The 21836-nt window shown below is 41.5% G+C and overlaps 1 protein-coding gene across 14 annotated transcripts in view; it reads right to left on the reverse strand.

Annotated features, from left to right (window-relative positions):
* The window catches only part of SMARCA2 (SWI/SNF related BAF chromatin remodeling complex subunit ATPase 2), a 222574-nt gene that overhangs the window by 74813 nt on the left and 125925 nt on the right, over window positions 1-21836 (reverse strand). For all 14 annotated transcript variants that reach the window (XM_081237554.1, XM_081237555.1, XM_081237556.1 and 11 more), the window contains 5 exons: window positions 21733-21779; window positions 19263-19429; window positions 12667-12830; window positions 7481-7708; window positions 3457-3534 (listed from right to left, as the gene is read on the reverse strand). In XM_081237554.1, coding sequence (XP_081093680.1) covers window positions 3457-3534; window positions 7481-7708; window positions 12667-12830; window positions 19263-19429; window positions 21733-21779 — 684 coding nt within the window. The remainder of the gene's footprint in view (window positions 1-3456; window positions 3535-7480; window positions 7709-12666; window positions 12831-19262; window positions 19430-21732; window positions 21780-21836) is intronic.

Genomic DNA, 21836 nt, shown 5'->3' on the forward strand with positions numbered 1-21836 from the left:
ATAGCTTCACAGGCGAATTCTATCAAACATTTAGAGAACAGCTAACACCTATCCTTCTCAAACTCTTCCAAAATATAGCAGAGGGAGGAACACTCCCAAACTCATTCTACGAGGCCACCATCACCTTGATACCAAAACCAGACAAGGATGTGACAAAGAAAGAAAACTACAGGCCAATATCACTGATGAACATAGATGCAAAAATCCCCAACAAAATACTAGCAAACAGAATCCAACAGCACATTAGAAGGATCATACACCATGATCAAGTGGGGTTTCTTCCAGGAATGCAAGGATTCTTCAATATAAGCAAATCAATCAACGTGATACACCATATTAACAAATGAAGGAGAAAAACCATATGATCATCTCAATAGATGCAGAGAAAGCTTTTGACAAAATTCAACACCCATCTATGATAAAAACCCTGCAGGAAGTAGGCATAGAGGGAACTTCCCTCAACATAATAAAGGCCATATATGACAAACCCACAGCCAGCATCGTCCTCAATGGTGAAAAATTGAAACCATTTCCACTAAGATCAGGAACAAGACAAGGTTGCCCACTCTAGCCACTCTTATTCAACATAGTTTTGGAAGTTTTAGCCACAGCAATCAGAGAAGAAAAGGAAATAAAAGGAATCCAAATTGGAAAAGAAGAAGTAAAGCTGTCACTGTTTGCAGATGACATGATACTATACATAGAGAATCCTAAAGATGCTACCAGAAAACTACTAAAGCTAATCAATGAATTTGGTAAAGTAGCAGGATACAAAATTAATGCACAGAAATCTCTGGCATTCCTATACACTAATGATGAAAAATCTGAAAGTGAAATCAAGAAAATACTCTCATTTACCATTGCAACAAAAAGAATAAAATATCTAGGAATAAACCTACCTAAGGAGACAAAAGACCTGTATGCAGAAAACTATAAGACACTGATGAAAGAAATTAAAGATGATACAAATAGATGGAGAGATATACCATGTTTTTGGACTGGAAGAATCAACATTGTGAAAATGACTCTACTACCCAAAGCAATCTACAGATTCAATGCAATCCCTATCAAAGTACCACTGGCATTTTTCACAGAACTAGAACAAAAAATTTCACAATTTGTATGGAAACACAAAAGACCCCGAATAGCCAAAGCAATCTTGAGAACAAAAAATGGAGCTGGAGGAATCAGGCTCCCTGACTTCAGACTATACTACAAAGCTACAGTAATCAAGACAGCATGGTACTGGCACAAAAACAGAAAGATAGATCAATGGAACAGGATAGAAAGCCCAGAGTTAAACCCACGCACATATGGTCACCTTATCTTTGATAAAGGAGGCAGGAATGTACAGTGGAGAAAGGACAGCCTCTTCAATAAGTGGTGCTGGGAAAACTGGATAGGGACATGTAAAAGTATGAGATTAGATCACTCCCTAACACCATACACAAAAATAAGCTCAAAATGGATTAAAGACCTAAATGTAAGGACAGACACTATCAAACTCTTAGAGGAAAACATAGGCAGAACACTCTATGACATAAATCACAGCAAGATCCTTTTTGACCCACCTCCTAGAGAAATGGAAATAAAGACAAAAATAAACACATGGGACCTAATGAAACTTAAAAGCTTTTGCACAGCAAAGGAAACCATAAACACGACCAAAAGACAACCCTCAGAATGGGAGAAAATATTTGCAAATGAAGCAACTGACAAAGGATTAATCTCCAAAATTTATAAGCAGCTCATGCAGCTCAATAACAAAAAAACAAACAACCCAATCCAAAAATGGGCAGAAGACCTAAATAGACATTTCTCCACAGAAGATATACAGACTGCCAACAAACACATGAAAGAATGCTCAACATCTTTAATCATTAGAGAAATGCAAATCAAAAGTACAATGAGATATCATCTCACACCAGTCAGAATGGCCATCATCAAAAAATCTAGAAACAATAAATGCTGGAGAGGGTGTGGAAAAAAGGGAACACTCTTGCACTGCTGGTGGGAATGTGAATTGGTACAGCCAGTATGGAGAACAGTATGGAGGTTCCTTAAAAAACTACAAATAGAACTACCATATGACCCAGCAATCCCACTACTAGGCATATACCCTGAGAAAACCATAATTCAAAAAGAGTCATGTACCAAAATGTTCATTGCAGTCCTATTTACAATAGCCCAGAGATGGAAACAAGCTAAGTGTTCATCATTGGATGAATGGATAAAGAAGATGTGGCACATATATACAATGGAATATTACTCAGCCATAAAAAGAAACGAAATTGAGCTATTTTTAATGAGGTGGATAGACCTAGAGTCTGTCATACAGAGTGAAGTAAGTCAGAAAGAGAAAGACAAATACCGTATGCTAACACATATATATGGAATTTAAGAAGAAAAAAAAATGTCATGAAGAACCTAGGGGTAAAACAGGAATAAAGACACAGACCTACTTGAGAATGGACTTGAGGATATGGGGAGAGGGAAGGGTAAGCTGTGACAAAGCGAAAGAGGGGCATGGACATATATACACTACCAAACATAAGGTAGATAGCTAGTGGGAAGCAGCCACATAGCACAGGGAGAACAGCTCGGTGCTTTGTGACCACCTGGAGGGGTGGGATAGGGAGGGTGGGAGGGAGACGCAAGAGGGAGGGGATATGGGGATATAGGTATATGTATAGCTGATTCGCTTTGTTATACGGCAGACACTAACACACCATTGTAAAGCAATTATACTGCAATAAAGATGTAAAAAAAAAAAATGTAAAGGTTCTTTTGCATCTGCTTTGTACCAGTGAAATGCAACCAGTTTTGATCTTTCAGTGAAGTCTACAGCTTGATGCACATCTGGAAGGTTGCTTAAGCAGGCTCTCTTCAACAATAACAAAGGCAGGACTATGCCATTTTAGTTGCTCTCCGCTCCCCTGCCGCGCCCCCAGGGAGCATATTTGTTTTGATCCCTAAGGAGACAGCTAGGGAATAGCTGTGAACTCTACCTGGAGGAGCAGGGCAGGTTTCCTGAAGGATGCTGGCCAGGATCAGAAATGAGCTGGAAGTGGGGGGGGGGGAGGTGTCTGTGGTAGGCTGTAGACCACATGGTCTGTCCTGAGGACGCAGCTGCTGCAAAGCCCTAGCCAAACGCTTCCATAGAGAGATGTGGGCCTGCTATTACTGCCCATGTTCAGTTTTCACGAGAAGCCAGAAATCAGGATTCTTTTTGCGTTGGCAACAGATTCGAAATTTTTAAAAAAAGACATGGCATGGGCCAAACAAAATATGTCTGCAGGCTAAAGCCAGGCAATTTGCAGGCTCTGAACTGAAGGAAAGGCCCAGGCTTCACAAATGAAATTTGGCCAGGGCACACAGGCCCCAGACATCTTGTGTTCAACAGAAAAAGAGGGAGAGGAATGAGGCATTTGTTTCCACGATTTTCTGTAACGTTACCATAAAAAGATCAAATTCCTCCTCTCGTCGAGCGATCATTTGGTTCAGAGTCTCATCGTCGGGTACTTCATCTTCTTCCTGGGGTTAAGACCAGAACAGAACAATTTAACAGGCTTCCGGAGAGAGGCTGGACAACTGGGCTGAGGTACTGATAAGTAAGGTGAATCAGTCCTCCAGACCAGTGGGACCCCATTTCTCAAGCCAGAAAGAAAACAGAAGGGTCACTGGGTATAGTACTTGCCATTATTATTTTGCAAGTGATTCAAACCATCTTCCCAGAGCAAAATCTGTTTAGGGAGGAAAGGTGGTGCACTCTCTTAAGACATACTGGTTCTCTCGGGGCAGGGGTGTATCTTGATTCCCTTTTAGAACAAGTTACTTAATGTCTCCCCACCTCAATGACCTCATCTGTAAACTAGGCGTGACATTTCCTTCACAGGGAAGATGTAGGATTTAAATAAGGAAATCCCCATGAGAAAGGGCCTAATATTAATTCTTTTAATTCTGTTAACCTTATCCCCAACATAAATGCTTATTTTCAAAGCTTTACAAAGGACATGACTATATGAAACTTAGTGACAAGGCACAGAGCAAGACCATAAAAATCATATATATATATATGTGTGTGTGTGTGTCAAATACATAACCTTTAAAATATGTTTAATATGTATTTCAGTGGGCACTGTTACGCTAATGTTACAGCTGTGGTCATGACAACTCAAAAGGTAGCCATAACAAAACCTCCACAAAACTCTTCTTAATGAAAATAATTTAAATGAGGTAGAGAAAGCAACTACCTAAGGCCTCACATTTTCATTTGACAGTATGTTAGACCAAGGCACCTTATGGCTCTGAAAATTCCTCAGAAACCAACAGTTCGCAAATTTTTTAGAAATGTTATGCTATGATTTTCACACTTTAAAAAAAAGATTCTAAAAGTTGGGCAGATACTACAGAACTTGCCGCCCAAAATTATTTTTATCATATGTTGAGTGAGCTTGTTAAAAATCAAATGGGGAGTTTCAATGTATCAGCAGAGGGACGAAAGGGAAACCCAGAACTTCAAACATCCAATTTCCCAAATCATACGTTCAAAACAAGGCAACCTGTTCTAGAAAGAGTACAAATGGCCTAGCAGCTTAAATGAGATGACTCTGTCTGTTCTCAAGATAATGTCTTGCACACTGTGTCAGAAATTAATGCAATTCAATAAAGTAAAAATTGATGACTCAAGATAATAATTACCTGTGAAAAACTTTCTATGCTAGTTCATCTCTAGATGGAAGGCAATTTGTCTAAACACATTATTACATTTCATCTGACAAAGAAATAGACCAGCTCGGGGTGGGCTGAGACTTCAAGGTACAAAGAATTCGGTTAATGTATCCACTGGTGAAAAGATGTCCTGCTTTTACCCACCCTACTCCTAGGGCCACGTTATCCCCTCACCACCTATACAGTGTGGGGCTGGACTTCCCCCAAGCCCAAGATGAAAAGATGCTCTTGTAAACTGGCAAGAAGCCTGTCTACAGTGGCTTGGCCTTCACAGAGAACAAGTGGGCAATAAATCTTCCTGGATTCCTTGTGCCCGAGTGCTCCATGGTCCGTCAACCATGGTTATGGCTGCCGCTGATATTCAGGACCAGAGCCCTTGACTGCAGGCTATCAGTGACCCCAAACATTTTCACATCAGGACACATGCCATCCAGAAAATGATAACATTTGTCTGACACACGGATAGCCTGGAAGGGGTGTGGAGCCCCAGCCAGGCAGCTCACAGCTAGAAGCAACCGGCGCTGGACTGCACTGCAGGCCCCACCTGGTGGCCCGCAAGGTTAGCAGACATTCAGTCCTGTCCAAAATGTCCATAAGACATTTGGTTCACGCCGAAAGGTTCTTGAAATTTGGTCCCATCCAAAACATCCATGAGTATATTTGGTCCCTGACAAGTGGTTTTGGACAGGATCAAATATCGAGGACCCTTTGGTCTGGACCAAATGTCTTATGGATGCTTTGGACAGGACCAAATGTCCTGCAAGGGCCCTAAGGCCTGGGAGGGATCAACATCTCCCTGAGGCTTAGGAAGGTTGGAAAGCTTCAGGCAACCCTACACTCCACCTAAACCAGGTTGGGGACTATCTTCACAAGGCCTACACAAAACAAAATAAGCAAAAACATCGTGGAGACTCCTGGCTGAGTATCAGCTCTGCCCACACCTGCTTGGTGACAGTATATACCACTCACCCTAGTATTTTATTTTTTAAATTTCCATGTGTGTAAACCAACAAAAAAATCACCTGAAAATCTGATTCTAAATTTGTATCAAGTATTTCAATTTTGAGAATCATATCTGTATCAAATATTCAACTTCCAGAATCAGACGTGGTAAATTATTTGAGATCAAAATTTAAAAAATATGCGTGAATGTATGTGCATATGCATTTTTCATCATTTTAGTGAAATCTAATAACTAATCAAACATATAAGACTGACAAGTGAAGAGGTGTAACAGAAAAGTGCTCTTCAATTTGCAAAAAGATTCATTTCAGGATTACTTTAAATATCAAGAACTACTTCACATTTCCACTTATTTCAGAAAAAAAAACTACATGAGATTTTTGAAAGAATTTGGTTTATAATTTATAGAAGATTTCAAAAACATCCTACTTGAGGCAAAATCAAACTACAGTTGACACTTGAACATCTGGGGTTAATCCATGTATATCTTACATGTAAATCGTAAATCGGCCGTCCAATTCCACAGTTCCTCTGCACCCATGGACTCAACCAACTCTGGACCCATGTAGTGCTGTAGTACTTATTATAGAAAAGCATCCACATGAAAGTGGACCCACACAGTTCAAACTGTATTGTTTAAGGGTCAACTGTATATCTAATACATGCAATGAAAATAGTATTCCACATGACTAGATAAGACAAACCCATTCTTCCACTTATGAACATGGGCACACCAAACCAAATTTGTCCATCCCAAGCCAATTTTATGGTAAGGACTGGCACTGGTATTTTGTACAGTTTCTAGACTACATAAGAACTATGTCTTTTAATCTATTTCAAATCCATCTGGGGATGAAAATTTAGTATAGAATTACTAAGACTGGCAATCTAAAAAAATACAGCTACCCAAAGATCCCCTGAGAGAAACATAATCAATGCATTCTTCGAACAATGTTGGCAAGTAAAAAGAGATTTTGCTTTTTAGCCAATGATTTTCTCAGCCGTTGGTCAGCTCTTACAGGAGCATTTGGAGTGGAGGTTAAGGTCACTCTTTTCCAGTAAAAGTATGACTCAAAGAGCTAAAGACAGCTGTGAGGGCTTATCCTACAAACATACTGAAGTGCTGTGATCCCTGATAAAAAGGCAATAGAGACAAAGGGCTCTGAAGGATGGAGAAAGAAAAGGCAAGGAGTGACCCTTCCAGCTTTGTGCTGTCTCATCTAGCAATTTTGTTCCTGCAAGTGGCCTCTCTGCGGTTCTGCACCTGCCCTACAGAGGGCAGCACTTACAGTACAGTCAACCATGCAGGCTGCACCTCCCGGCAGAAACCAGGGAAGCATTGGATGGCCAAGCCTTCAGGTCCCTCTAGCAACTGCTTTTTAGACACTCGTTTGGATGTTTCACAGGCTTTTTGTGCTTGCGGTGTAACAAAGCAGCTAATTCATTCATTTTAATTCACGCCACCCCAAGAAATTCTTTTTTTTTTTTTTTTTTTTTTTTTTTTGCGGTAGGCGGGCCTCTCACTGCTGTGGCCTCTCCCCCTGCAGAGCACAGGCTCCGGATGCGCAGGCTCAGCAGCCATGGCTCACGGGCCCAGCCACTCTGCGGCATGTGGGATCTTCCCAGACCGGGGCACGAACCCGTGTCCCCTGCATCGGCAGGCGGACTCTCAACCACTGCGCCACCAGGGAAGCCCCCAAGAAATTCTTTAAAGAACAAAGAGGTTCTTCTCAATCTTTGCAAGACACAAGATCACTGATTTCACGGACTTCGCTTTCTGGGATACCTCATTTTCCTCTTCGTGCTCCAGTATGGCTTGCAGGAATGCCCTCCGCTCGTGGCTTGAAGACTTCTGATCAAACATGCCTGCCTGGATCACTTTCTGATCCACATTCAGCTTGTACTTTGCGGCTGCGAGGATCTTTTCCTCCACGCTGTTCACGGTGCAGAGTCTCAGCACGCGGACCTCGTTCTGCTGGCCGATGCGGTGAGCGCGGTCCTGTGCTTGCAGGTCCTGTTTGAGAAAACCACGTGTTTGAGGGCCACTGTGCCTGGATTAGCCTAGCAGACAGGTCACCCACCCAAGAGGGAACTATGGAAGCGTTATTTAACCCACCTTTACTAATGCAAGATTCTGCTTACATTTTCAAAATATACAAGCTACCTTCTTCGGAAAAATTCAAGGTCATTCCTACTTGAGGGAAACTGGGTTCAAATTAGCCAACTGAAATACATCTCAGGTTTTGAAATCCAGGTCTCAAGATGTGTTTGTGTGTGTGTGTTTAATCTGCCCCTAGATTCACCATCAGATTTGTCCCTAACTAAAAAAAAAAATTAAATAAATAAAAATAAATTTGGTGTCAGAATTATGACTTGGATATTAGCTAAAACTAACCCTAAGTTGCAAGGTTAAAGGAAGGTGTTAAAGATGATTTTTAAGACATCGCTGAATTATACACACATACATTATACACATAAACACACACTGTTCATACAATGATTACCCATGTAGCAAATTTCCTGGGATCTAATTCCATCAAAGACTCAATCTTTCATTTGGGGAATGAAAAGGATTGCTAGCAGAGTAGTAAACTGGACAACTTTGGGGGGATAGAAATTTAGCACTATGTATCAAAAGTGTTGAAACTGGGTATGGCCCCTGACTCAGAAATTTTGCTTCTTGGGAAGGTATCCTACGGGAATAATCATGGATATGCACAAAGACTTACAGTAAGGATGCACCTCTCAGCATTATATATCATTTATAATGGTTTTTAAAAAAGCAGAGTTAAGTAAACATTCAACAATAACAGATTGGTTAAATAAATTACAGTTTTTTACTCTATGTATATACAACATAGTACATTAAAAATTATACTCTCATTTAGAAAACTTAATGATACATCATAAGGCTATAATAAGTGAAAACTACAAGTTATATATGAGTATGTACATTATGATCTTATGTGCATAAATTTATCTATACCAAGAAAAGGCAGGAAGCACAAATACCAAGAAGCTAATAATGTTTATATCTTCAGGTATTAAGATTATAGGTGTTATTAAATTTTCTTCAGTTTACTTTCATGTGGTTTGGCAATTTTTTTCTGCTTTGAATGTATATTACTCTTATAATAAAAAAATAAGGTTTTAATGAAATCTTTAAATAAAAACCGTCATAAAGCTATGAAGCAGAGTTACCTAATCTTAAGACTATGCCATAAAAACTTCTTGGTACATCACTTTTGTTCATTCTGGTCCAGGTGATGATCTCTCCAATGCGAATTAGCTGTTTCCATGTGTCCCCCATTAGACCTGTGTACATCTTTAGGGCAAAGGTCTGTCCCCTGCATCCTGCATCCCTGGCACCCTCTTTTGCACAGAGCTGATACCTTGCTACAGCTGTAAGCCCATCGTCTTGACCAGATGAGTTTCTTGGTCACCTAGACAGCACAAGGAGACAACAGGCCGAAGTCTGCCCAGGAGACCTGTCTTTGCTGCAGGGACCTTTACAATTAAATGACAAATTAGGCAAAAGGTTTTCCTCAGAAGATATTTGAAGAAGTGACTATAAATATGGGAGAGCTGAACCATGAATACAGCTGGGACTCATCCAAATTAGATTATTTTCCAAAGAGGAGAAAGTGAGGTGGATCATTAAAATCCAAAAGGGGGGGGGCGGGGGCCGCATGGAAACCCTAAACTTCATTTTCTGTTCGAGCCCTGAGCTCAGTCATCTCTCTCCACACATCTTCCCCAGAATGGCTGAGCAGCAGCCACGCTGGCAAGTTCTGTGTCATCAACCTCCTGATTATTTCCTAGAAAAGGGGTCACACACTGCTTCCAGAATGGGCCCAGTGGTAAATAGTCCAGGCTATCTTGGCCAAGAGCAAACAGTGAGCAACTGTTCTCACCAAGAGGCTGATAATCATTTTTCTTTCTTTTTCAATTTACATTTTTATACTTTTAAATGTGAGAACCATTCTTTGCTTGTAGGTGGTCCAAACTCAGCTTGCGTGCCAGACTCAGCCCTGGGTGGCAGTTTGCTGACCCCTGTCCTAGAAGATGCTGATAACCCACAAAACACTAAGGTACAGGTGGCGGCAGAATATGCTAGGTGAGGAAGTAGACGGCATGGACCATCTACCAACAGGGTAACAAGTTCTTGAACCCTTGGGTGCTTACAGCAATTAGTTTTTTTGGGTTTTTTTGGTGGTGGTGGCAGCAGTGGTGTTTTTTTGGTATGTTTAAGATGATCTATCTAGGGACTTCTCTGGTGGTCCAGTGGTAAAGAGTCTGCCTTCCAATGCAGGGGACGCGGGTTCAATCCCTGGTTGGGAAAATAAGATCCCACGTGCCGCAGGGCAACTAAGCCTGCACACCACAACTACTGAGTTCGTGCGCCTCAATGAGAGAGCCTGCGTGCTGCAAACTACAGAGCCCGCGTGCTCTGGACCCCACGTGCCACAACTAGAGGGAGAAAACCTGCACGCCACAACTAGAGAGAAGCCCGTGACGGGCCACAACGAAAGATCTCGCATGCCTCAACAAAGGATCCCGCGGGCCGCAACTAAGACCCGACACGGCCAAAATAAACAAACAAGCAAACCCAAAAAACAAAACAAAAAGACCTTAATGTAGGATGATCTATCTATTTGAAAAATAGCAAAAATGACAATTTCTAGGCTGAAGAAGCTTACGCAAGGTAAGACTGTGGGCCCCTAAGCCAAAAATGGGGGGGAGGGATTACGACAAAGAAAGAAGCATTGTAATCACTGAATGGATTATTCACCAATTCTGAGGTCTCAGTGGTCTGAAAGCCCATCATACTGATTTAGGTGTGATTATAGCTGAAGACAAGGACACAGCCTGAGAAAAGGGCCTCCAAAGTAACTGTGTGGTTGACCATTCTGTGGTAACAACACAGCCCCAGCTTCATGGGTTAAAATGAATAAAATAAAGTGCCAACCCATGTTTCTCATAGCAGTTTGGGAATGAGCGTCCTGATAATCCTGAGGGGTTTTAGTGCTAATTCTACATTCGCATGTTCTATCTTTGACTTTAGCAGCGACCTCCAGTTAGCAACTTTAAGGCTTGCATCTTCAATCTGTCAACCTATGTCAAATAAACCCTATTTCATCCATGTGTGTTAATTTTGATTCAACATAATAAAGAATAATTACAGAAAAAGAAACTTTCAATGCATGCTGAAGCCAAGATGGTAAAAAGAACTCTACAACTTTTACTTGGGGGCAACATTTATGCAGGAGTACAGGGTAGAAAGAGCCCAAAGCCAGGGTTCAAACCCAAACCCAGACAGACATGGCTGTGAATCCTCGCTGTGTTTCTGGGTAAGTTAATACTGACGGGTTTCCTTATGTGTAAAATACTTTGAGGATTACCTGAAATGAGGTACGCAAAGTGCCTCATGGTATCTGGTAGAGTCGTCGCTTAATAAAAGTTAGTTCTCCTACCTTTTAAATGAAAAATCAGTGTTCATCTTTATCAGTCTAAGATCACTTATTTCCAAAAATGAAAAAAAAATTTGCCTAAACTAATGGCCACGTTTAAGTGACAGGCATGAAAAAATCTGGTCAGTCTAGTTGACCGTATCAGGTGGAAGTGAATCCACCTATGGCAGATATGTATATACCTGCAGAAATATATGGCCCAGTGTGAGGAATTTATGCTAAATTAGACCAGAGGAAATGTGGGGTTCAGAGTTTTATTGCCTAAATTTTAGGTAACATGCAGTGAAAAGTGAACTGTTGGGTATGCATGTAATTAACTTTGATTCTAGAGTTCTGCTTTCACCTACTGGTCATGGAAGTGTATGTGTATGAGAGAAAGAGAGACAGACAGAGAGACAGACAGAGACAGGGAAGCAGAGAGAGACAGAGAGAGACGCATAGATGTCCCAGCATCCTTTCTCATGGTAAACTAGCATTTCCAGAAGCAGCGGTTTCCTTGGTCTCTTAGCATTAGCACTGTACCAATGAAGGTGAACAACTGAGACACCACAGAAATGTTTACCTCAGAAGATAAAATCTAGTGAACTCACCATTCACCTATACACAGGTTACTGTTTCTCAGTGAAGATTTAGGCAGCAGCAAGGAGGGTAATCTAAACATCCAACCACACTGAGCATCCCGGAAGGAGGGGAATCACACATTCCTCCCCTAGATATCCAGCCTAGCTCAAGGCCTGTGGCATAACAACCCCTCAGTAAATGTTTGTTGAACAGACACTGAATCACCATGGCAAAAGGAAAACTGCAGGTCTCTCATAGGAATATGAATTCTACCTGGGCTTTGGAATGCAATGCGGGACATAAAAATATATAAGGTATGGGGCTTCCCTGGTGGCGCAGTGGTTGGGAGTCCGCCTGCCGATGCAGGGGACACGGGTTCGTGCCCTGGTCCGGGAGGATCCCACATGCCGCGGAGCGGCTGGGCCCGTGAGCCATGGCTGCTGAGCCTGTGCGTCCGGAGCCTGTGCTCCGCAACGGGAGAGGCCACAACAGTGAGAGGCCCGCGTAATGCAAAAAAAAAAAAAGAGGCTGGCATAGAGTGAGGATCTAATAAATGTTAGCTGTTTTTTGTTGTTTTTATCTTGGAACATTTTTGATTTATCCTTAACCAAATATGCTTTGCTCGGCAGCAAGCCCGAGAGATGGGGTAGGGGGGTGGGGGGATGGTTTAAAACTAGGCAGAAACTTGAGTCTTTGTCCCCCAAACTTGAACTCTTCAAAGGTCCACCAAAGGCGTGTGTAAGAGATCTCAATATCTATGTTCCAAGGGAGATAAGAAAACAGCCGTAATAATGTGCTGGGCTATTTTCCCTTGGAGGAAATGGTCCACTCGTTCAGAAATGTGCTCTGCCCCATAAATGTACGTGAGGGAGGGAACTGCTAGTGTTTCAGTTCCTCTCCAGAAGGAAGGCCTGGGCACCCAAGTCAGAGACATGCACACCTGATGAGGATTCCAGTCGCTGTCAAAGATGACCACGGTATCAGCTGCCTGGAGATTTAAGCCCAGGCCTCCAGCTCTTGTGCTCAGCAAGAAAATGAAATACTGGGACCCAGGTTCGTTGAATTTCTTCAGCAAAGCAGCACGATCTTCAGACTTGGTGGTGCCTGAGGGGATAAGAAAAATAAATTTGACAATTAACTCCTGTCTGAAAATGTCACAGAGCTAGACAAAAAGGCCTGCTTCCTTGAGAAACAGACTCAGATTCCTCTTAGTATTGGTGAGGAAATCCCCTAAGGTTTTTGCCCTTTTGAAAGGAACTTTGAACATCTTGCAATTAAAAAAAAAAAGAGAGAGATAGTAAGAGACTTTTCTCTAATTAAGAAGGAATACTCTTGTCTACTACTCATTGTTCCAAAATGTTGAAAAGAGTTGAAACATTCTGACTGGGCATCTGTGAAACTTACATATCCTATAACATTCTTATGTTAACCTAAAACTTGGTGGAAACATTTTCTGAATTTTTTTTTTTTTTTTTGTGGTACGCGGGCGTCTCACTGTTGTGGCCTCTCCCGCTGCGGAGCACAGGCTCCGGACGCGCAGGCTCAGCGGCCACGGCTCACGGGCCCAGCCGCTCCGCGGCATGTGGGATCCTCCCGGACCAGGGCACGAACCCGTGTCCCCTGCATCGGCAGGCGGACCCTCAACCACCGCGCCACCAGGGAAGCCCCCTCTGAATTTATTTTTATGCTTGAGAACACCAAATAATTTAACACACACACACACACACACACACACACACGTGCCTAAAAGATTGATTATAATGTCTTGAAACTACTTTGCCAATAGGCTTTAGAGTGAGGACTTGTTCATGCCCAAGAGAACAGAAACAAAAGTAAATCTATTTCTACTATATTTTACCATTCAGATGGCTACTGAGCATGATCCGGCTGGTAAAAACATAAAATGTGAATGGAATATTTTTATCCTTGTTAGCAAGACTTGAAGCCAAAATAAAATAACTCAAAAAAAAAAAAAAAGGAATCTCTCAGTTGGTTTCTCATGTTGACATTCTGCTCTGCTGAGTTATAAACTATAACCATACAAAGCAGCATGTAATACACCTGGCAATGGCTCACCCCATGGTGTCTGATGAGTCTCCAAAATAGTGAATAAGCAGAGAGTATGGAACCCCAGAGAATGGTACTCACTTTTAAGGCACCAAGTACCCAGACTTGCATCCCAAATCAGCCCCTCAATCACATACAATGTATTTGTAATGTATTTACCTGGCCATTTCATGAACTGCATTGTGGAAAGGAAAAAAAACCTACCATATTCCATCTGAATATATTTCACCAGAAAAGTGTAGCTGCAGAGTTCTGAAAAAGGTCTTAGGCTGTTGGGACATGTGTATGTATGTTACATGATAGTCCCTAACCATCTGCTGTACAAATATTATTTCTACATGGCGTTCTTTTTTTAACGATGAAAATATACTGGCAATTTATTTCAGAGGATTAAAACACCTAAGTGACTCCAGCTAATGGAATCGAGTTACTGTGGAGGTTCAAGTTCCCAAACATGGGGAGATCTGTTTTTCATATTAATAAAAATCGTAAGTACCCTCCTGAGGAGAGAAAAAGAACATTCCTGAATACAGCAAACGGGGATTAGAAACAAGGGGCTTTGGGAGTCCCCATTCAATGAAGCAATGTTCTTTAGAGCTCATTCTACTTTCCAAATCAGATTTCAAGTTTTGCAACCTGGTCACATCCTGCAATGATGAATTGTAAGAATTTAGATTTGGGGGGAGGAACATGAAATGTGTTTTGTTAAATGAGGTTTCAAACACATGGTGCCCTTTTTTCTCTTATTTTCAGAATTGGCTTTCTGAGATCACGATGAACTATCTCTGTTCATGATGCTAATGGAAGACGTGTCTGGTCTATCATGAAACCATTTTGCTACATCATCTGCCCAGGTGCAATGATTTTTTAAAAAAATTATTCACATAGATGACTGGTTCACATATTTACCCTCTGCCTTAAAGTGAAGGAAAAGCCAAAGAAACAAACAAAAAAAAGCAAACACTTCCAAAATGGGGAAAGAAGGAGTTCCCAGAGATAATGGTATAGTTGTCCCTTTGTACCTATGGATTGTGCATCATCCAGGGATTCAACCAACAGTGGATCAAAAGTATTCCAAATTAAAAAAATTTGAATCAAAAGTACTCCAAATTCCAGAAAGTTCCAAAAAAGCATAATTTGAATTTGCCAAGCACCAGCAACTATTTACATAGCCTTTACATTGTATTAGGTATCATAAGTAATCTAGAGATGATTTAAAGTATATGGGAAGGGGGCTTCCCTGGTGGCGCAGTGGTTGGGAGTCTGCCTGCTGATGCAGGGGACACGGGTCCGTGCCCTGGTCCGGGAAGATCCCACATGCTGCGGAGCGGCTGGGCCCATGAGCCATGGCCACTGGGCCTGCACATCCGGAGCCTGTGCTCCGCAACGGGAGAGGCCGCAGCAGTGAGAGGCCCGCGTACCGCAAAAAAAACCCAAAAAACAAAAAACAAGTATATGGGAGGATGTGCATAGATTGATTATATGCAAATACTACACTGTTTTTTTTGCTTGTTTGTTTGTTTGTTTTTTTAATTTTTGGCCATACTGCATGGCATGTGGAATCTTAGTTCCCCGACCAGGGATCAAACCTGCGCCCCCTGCATTGGAAGGCAGAGCCTTAATTACGGGACCGCCGGAGAAGTCCCACTACACTGTTTTATATTAGGGGCTTGAGCATCTGGAGATTCTGGTATTTGTGGGGTTCCTGGAACCAAGTCCCCACCTTGGATACTGAGGGATGAGGGACCAACTATCTATTTTCTGACATCAGGGTACAGAAACTGAGCATCTATATACTATGAGGGTAGAAGTTCACTTTTGATCCACTGAACTGAAAAATAATCAGTTAACAATTACATGCATTAAGATATAAATAAAACTAATTAGTGCATATGCCTACTTGGGATGAAATAACCCTAAATGAAAAACAAAGCACTGAAAAACAAAAGGGATATCAAAATTATCTGGTCAAAAGAGTTTTTAGGCCCTATGCCAGACACCTCAAGCAAACAGATGGACCATATTATCTGGTGTGTATTAAAATTGTATACGTAGCTTGGAACTTGACAAATTATAAAGCCAGGAAAAAATAGGATTGAATCACTTTTCATGCAAAGCTATGGCATTTCTTATTACAAGGTTCAGTGTTTGCTGGGTTACCATTTCCATTAGTCAAAGGTTCTCCAAGCCAAGATCTCTGCTGTTCATCAGCAATCATTGGGACACTGCTCAAGGAGAGTCAAACTACCATGTCAGGGTTTAGCCCCAGCCAAAGAAATGCTGTTTGTAGGTGGGTACAGGATTTAAAGTGTATCAAGTCCACGTTCTTATAGGCTTTAATGTAGAACATAACCAAGCATACAATTAATAATAAGGGAAACTGTGATGAAAACTGCAGATTTTGCCAGAAGGAACACACTGCCTGGCTTTCATGATTACTCACTTTAACTTAGTTTCAGCTGCTTTTGGAAAATGTTGTCCTCTGGGATGTAACTTCATCACTTGCTCTCACTCAAAAATCATTTCCAGTGAAAACAAAGACTATAATGGAATCGTAGTTAAATCTATTCATGCAACCATAATCTCTGCAGAAAAAAAATCTACTTAACTGTCATCAAATTTTTTTTCCCCCTGAGGTCAAAAATCTGGGACATCAAATTCAGCAATGAAAATCTGAAGTCATTTTAACAACTGGGTTAAGGGGGTGTAGTCAGAGGGTGGTACAGCTGGCAGTGTGTGTACCAATTTATCCATGTGTATGTCGACTGTTTGCCATCAATTCTCTCCAACCTCAGAACAAATGGCTGCTGTTTCTTCCAGGTAGAAGCCCATGCAGCCTTCTCAATGACATCTTTAACACTTAATGGAACTTGCTTACTTGCCTCCTCCAACCTAACGGTAAGGCCTTTGATGGTAGGATCAGTGAGTAGCACATTCTCTTGAAATGGCCTGGTCATTTTCAATCAACCAACTTACAGTTTTTGAATTCAGTTCAAAATCAGTCTTCAAATGTCTCTAGGAAAGCAACATTTTCAGAGATGGAATAAATCTTGCTGGATTTGCTAAAACTGATTCTAAACGAATTTTGAATCAGAGACATCTAAGTTAGAACTTGATTTCACCATTTGCTTCATGTGTAACCTATGGCAAGTTAACTCATCTCTCTAAACCTCTGTTTTCGCATCTGTTAAATGGGATCGTATTCGTACCTGGTAAGAAGGGGATAACAGAAGCTTGTTTGTTGAGAAAATTAAATTAATAATGCATATGAAGTGCTTAGCCTGGCATCCCACGTGTAGTAGGTCTTCCATAAATATTAGCTTTTATGACTATTATGATTAATAACAATAAGGACAGCAACCAGCAGAATATTAAAGATACTCTCTCGGGACTTCCCTGGTGGCACAGTGGTTAAGAATCAGCCCGCCAATGCAGGGGACACAGGGTCGAGCCCTGCTCCGGGAAGATCCCACATGCCTCGGAGCAACCAAGCCCGTGTACCACAACTACTGAGCCTGCGCTCTAGAGCCCACGAACCACAACTACTGAAGCCCAGGCGCCTAGAGTCTGAGCTCGGCAACAAGAGAAGCCACCGTAATGAGAGGCCCGTGCACCGCAACGAAGAGTAGTCCCCGCTCACCGCAACTACAGGAAGCCCGCGCACAGCAACGGAGACTCAACGCAGCCAAAACATTTTTAAAAATTAAATAAAAATAGACACTCTCTCAAGCTGGCAAGAACACATTAGAGGGATCTGTTTCAAGGAAATCACTTCTTGCCAGTTTCCCAGACTCGAACATTCCAAGGTCACAGTCCCAAGAGAGCTGAGATTCCAAACGAAATGCCACAGAGTAGTAAACAACAGTTCTACAGGACACCTGTGGGGGGCTGTACATCCAGGGAAAATAGAGCTGGCTGCTGCCCCCCTCACTCAAGCAGCAGTGAAGGAGGGCTTGCCTTTCAAAGGAAGAATGCTGACGGAAGGCTGAACTTACCCCTCACAGAGAGGGAGGAACCAATGCATCAGGTCAGAAGATGAGACACAAGGCAGATTTGCCAAAAGACAGACTGTGGTTGATGTAACTGTGTCATGAACTTAGAATTAACATTGACTTAACCATTCCTCTGTTTACAGTGACTTTAAGGAGGAGAGGCAAAAAGACTTAAAAAAAATCAAGTCTGTCAGAGGTATAATTAATTTAAAAGTTAAAAAGGCCCTAAGAGGTACACCATATAGAGAATTCACTTGAAAACTTAAGTCAGAGGGCTTCCCTGGTGGCACAGTGGTTGAGAGTCCACCTGCCAATGCAGGGGACGCGGGTTCGTGCCCAGGTCCGGGAAGATCCCACATGCCACGGAGTGGCTAGGCCCGTAAGCCATGGCCGCTGAGCCTGCGTGTCCAGAACCTGTGCTCTGCAACGGGAGAGGCCACAGCAGTGAGACCCCCGTGTACCGCAAAAAAACAAAAAAACCCCCAAAAAACCAAAAAAAACACCAAACCTCAAGTAAGAGAACATATGGCAGGTCCGAGGTTGGTAAATATCCAGTTATATCTAATTCATAACAAAAGGGGGAGAAAATGTTGGACTGAAAATAAAACAACACCTTTTAATGGAACATAAACTTTAAATTTCCCATTTGACAATAACCTGAATATTGCATTGGATAAAAGTTGGTATTAGTAACACCATGCAGGAATTCAACACCAGCCTGGCTGTAAATCAGCTCCTATCCCTACTTACTACTCTTTGAAAATGTTACTCCCTGCCATAGTATGAAAATTTTGATATCTTTAATCTCTGAAATGCTAGAGCTGCCACCCAAATCATATAGCAGTTTAGGAAGTATCACTAAATTCGTACTTTCTTCCATTCATATTTTCTGACTAATTTTTTAAGGACGTGGTATTTAAATTTCACTCTTAAAATCAGGCCAATATTCTACATAGTTTGTAAAATCCAGGAAACAGTGAAGCCCTATCTCTTAACGTAGCATGTAGATATGTTCTATTTAGAAAAAGAGAGAAGCTTTAACAATAGATATAATCTTAAATGAACTACAACAGTGTCACTGAAGAAAGGAGTCATAGCCTTTATCCCCTTAAAATATGCCTTCACAGAGAAAGCTAAAGGCTTATCAAAATATTCTGTATGGTGCACAGGTAACAGACAAGCAGAGTGTTTAAATTTTAGTTTAGTTTGGTTTATTTTAATTGTGGTACTTATAAGTGATTCTAAGTCCATTTGTATTGGTTTGGATGTGGGATAAACAGCAGCACAAATAATTTCAGCTTATTTTAAGCTGGAGCATATAAAGACTGCTGTCTAGAGAAGCTGCACCCCACCCTGCTAGTTAATTCTTCAAGAATTTTACCCCTCCTTTTGGCTGAGATGGGAATTGGATCTGAGTGCTCATTATCCCTGCACTCTGGGTTGTGTGGCTTCAGAGCCTCATTCCTTACACACTTACCATCAAGGCGCAGGTAAAGGAAGTTCCGAAAAGCAAAGTAATCCTCCATGATGGTCATGAGAGACGTCATCTGGCAGAAAAGCAGCACGCGGTGATTAGTCGCTCTCAATTTTGGCAGAATACGATCAAGTAGCTCAAACTTTCCTGAGGCCCGATACAGCTCAGCCCTGAACCCAAAAATGCAAAACAAGAAGACAGTATTACTGCTGTCTTCTTGAAGGATCCAGTAGAGCTTTGCTTTTCATATAGTGCCTTGTGCATAGTAAACATTTAATAAATAACTACAGAATGAATGAATGGATGAATGAATGAGGGAATGAGTATCCACTCCAAAGCAACTGAGACTACTGCATGGAAAAAATAAAATATATTTCTAGAAAACCCATAAAAAGTATATTATATACTCTAGGTATGATGACAGTTTCTAGAAAGAAAAGGAAACCTAATACTTTGACTCTCTCAACTCTCTCTCCCTCTGTCTTTCCTACACATGCATATATGTATATGTTGTCATTTCCTTAAATCCCTACTTATTAAGTATATAAAATTACTAATTTAGGGCACTTAAGATTCATTGAAATACTTAGTGAGCACCTACTATGTGCGAAGCATACTGCTGGGCATGTGTATAAGCAAAATAGAATCCCTGCCTTCCAAATGGGTAATTAACAACTTCTGGTAAGTCCTAAAAAGAAAAATAGCAAGTTGCTATGAGCGCTCATAGCAACATGTGATATCTTCTTTACATTAGAACAGTGCTTGGACAAACATCAGCCCCTGGACTGCTGTCTGTTTCTGTAAATAAAGTTTTATTGGAACACAGCCAGGCTCACTCATTTCTGTTTGCCTATGGAGTGCTTTCAAGCTACCATGGCAAAGCTGAGCAGGTGCAACAGAGACATTTTGGCCAGCAAAGGTGCAAACATTTGAGATTTGGCCCTTTGCAGAAAAGAATTTGGCAGCCACTGGTTTAGAGCATCAAAGGTGACCCGCTAAAGAGCTAACAGTTTAGCTAAAACCTGAAATAAAGAGCAAAAGGCAGCCAGGTGAAAAAGGTGGGCTTAGGAGTGGAGAGGAGGAGACTCCCGGAAGCGGAAAGAGTATGTGCAAAGGCCCTGAGGAGTAAAAGAGCCTGGTGAGTCTAAAGAATTGAAAAAATGGTGTGTGTGGCTTAAGCTTAAGTCGGGGGGCAGAGGGGGATGCTGGGAGATGAGAGCAGAGATGAAGAGGGTGGGAGGGGGGACAGATTCTGTAGGGCTCTATTAGTTTTAGTTTTAAGTGCAACAGAAAGCCAATGATGGGTTTTAAACAGGGGGGTGACGAGATATGACATCTTTTTAAAAGATCACCATGTACACTGTGAAGAATGGATTGGGGAGGGGACACAATCCTGGCTTACATAGAAATTCACGATGATAGAGTGCTGTCAGATAGAGAAGAATGTTAGTGAGTTAAAGTAGAGTTTTTCTCCTCCACAAGAAACCACTCTCCTCTTTATCAACAGGGATGTGTCATATTATTAAAACTTAGTTGTAGGGGTGATGTTGGTGGGAAAACTCCCCAGTGCATGTGCAGTCTAGTCTATAATACTGAAACGTATCATTGGTAGTTGATTTTATGACACACAGAACAGACATTTTCAAGTGTAAGTCTTCCCAACATCCATCCCCTTCTCTGAGACTGTCCTCCAAACACCCCCTGAGGCCATGTTTTCAATATGCAACCCTGGCCAACCTGATGGCACCAGGAGTGAACAAAGGACCAAGAGAAAAGGAGAAAAGGAGAAAAGGAAAGATAAAGGAGAGCCTGGTGGCATTGGTTTGGATGGCTTCCAATTCCTGGATCTTAGTCCAGCAACACAGACTGCACTTGGGATCCAAGAATTGACCCCTTTATCCTAATAATAAAAATTTCCCTGGTACCACACAAGCAAAACAGAGACTTTCTATTAATGCAACATTCTGTTTTGTTGTGTTGCAGGCATGCATCTCTTCAATGTCCACTGCGAATGAAAAATTATTTCTTATACAGACCATAGGCTAACAAATTACTGTCAAGGTGTATATATGCATAGCAGATGAGACATTTTCCTCTCATATACGTTCATGTTAAATATCGACTTGAGACTTCATATGGTAAATTTGCTTTGAGCTAAAGCTACACTATTGGTTATAAGAACCCTTTGAAGCTCTGACAACGTTTTTAGAACACTAGGGCACTGTTAAGTCTATTAAAGGAGATCTATGTCCTTTGAATAGCCACTTGCTCAAGGCATGTAGTAATTCATGCCAGTAAAGTAAAAGGGAATGCTGATATCATTTTGGTTAACAACTTCTGTACCCTCTGCTGAGGAGAGAGGAGGGCTGAGGAGGCTGGCAGTACGTATTTGCGTGATAGGAAACACTTCAGAGAGAAAAGTTAGGGAGGACCAACAAACTATGTTTTGGAAGAAAAAAAAATTAAGATTTACCCATTGATGACCCCATTTGAATAGCCCAGGTGTTCAGCAAATGATTCCTTTAAAAGAGAGAGAAGAAAATGATTCTAAAAAACGGATCTGTAATTATTAACTTA

This window comes from Mesoplodon bidens, assembly GCF_964165515.1.
Source record: "Mesoplodon bidens genome assembly, chromosome: 6".
NCBI classification, from domain to species: domain Eukaryota; kingdom Metazoa; phylum Chordata; class Mammalia; order Artiodactyla; family Ziphiidae; genus Mesoplodon; species Mesoplodon bidens.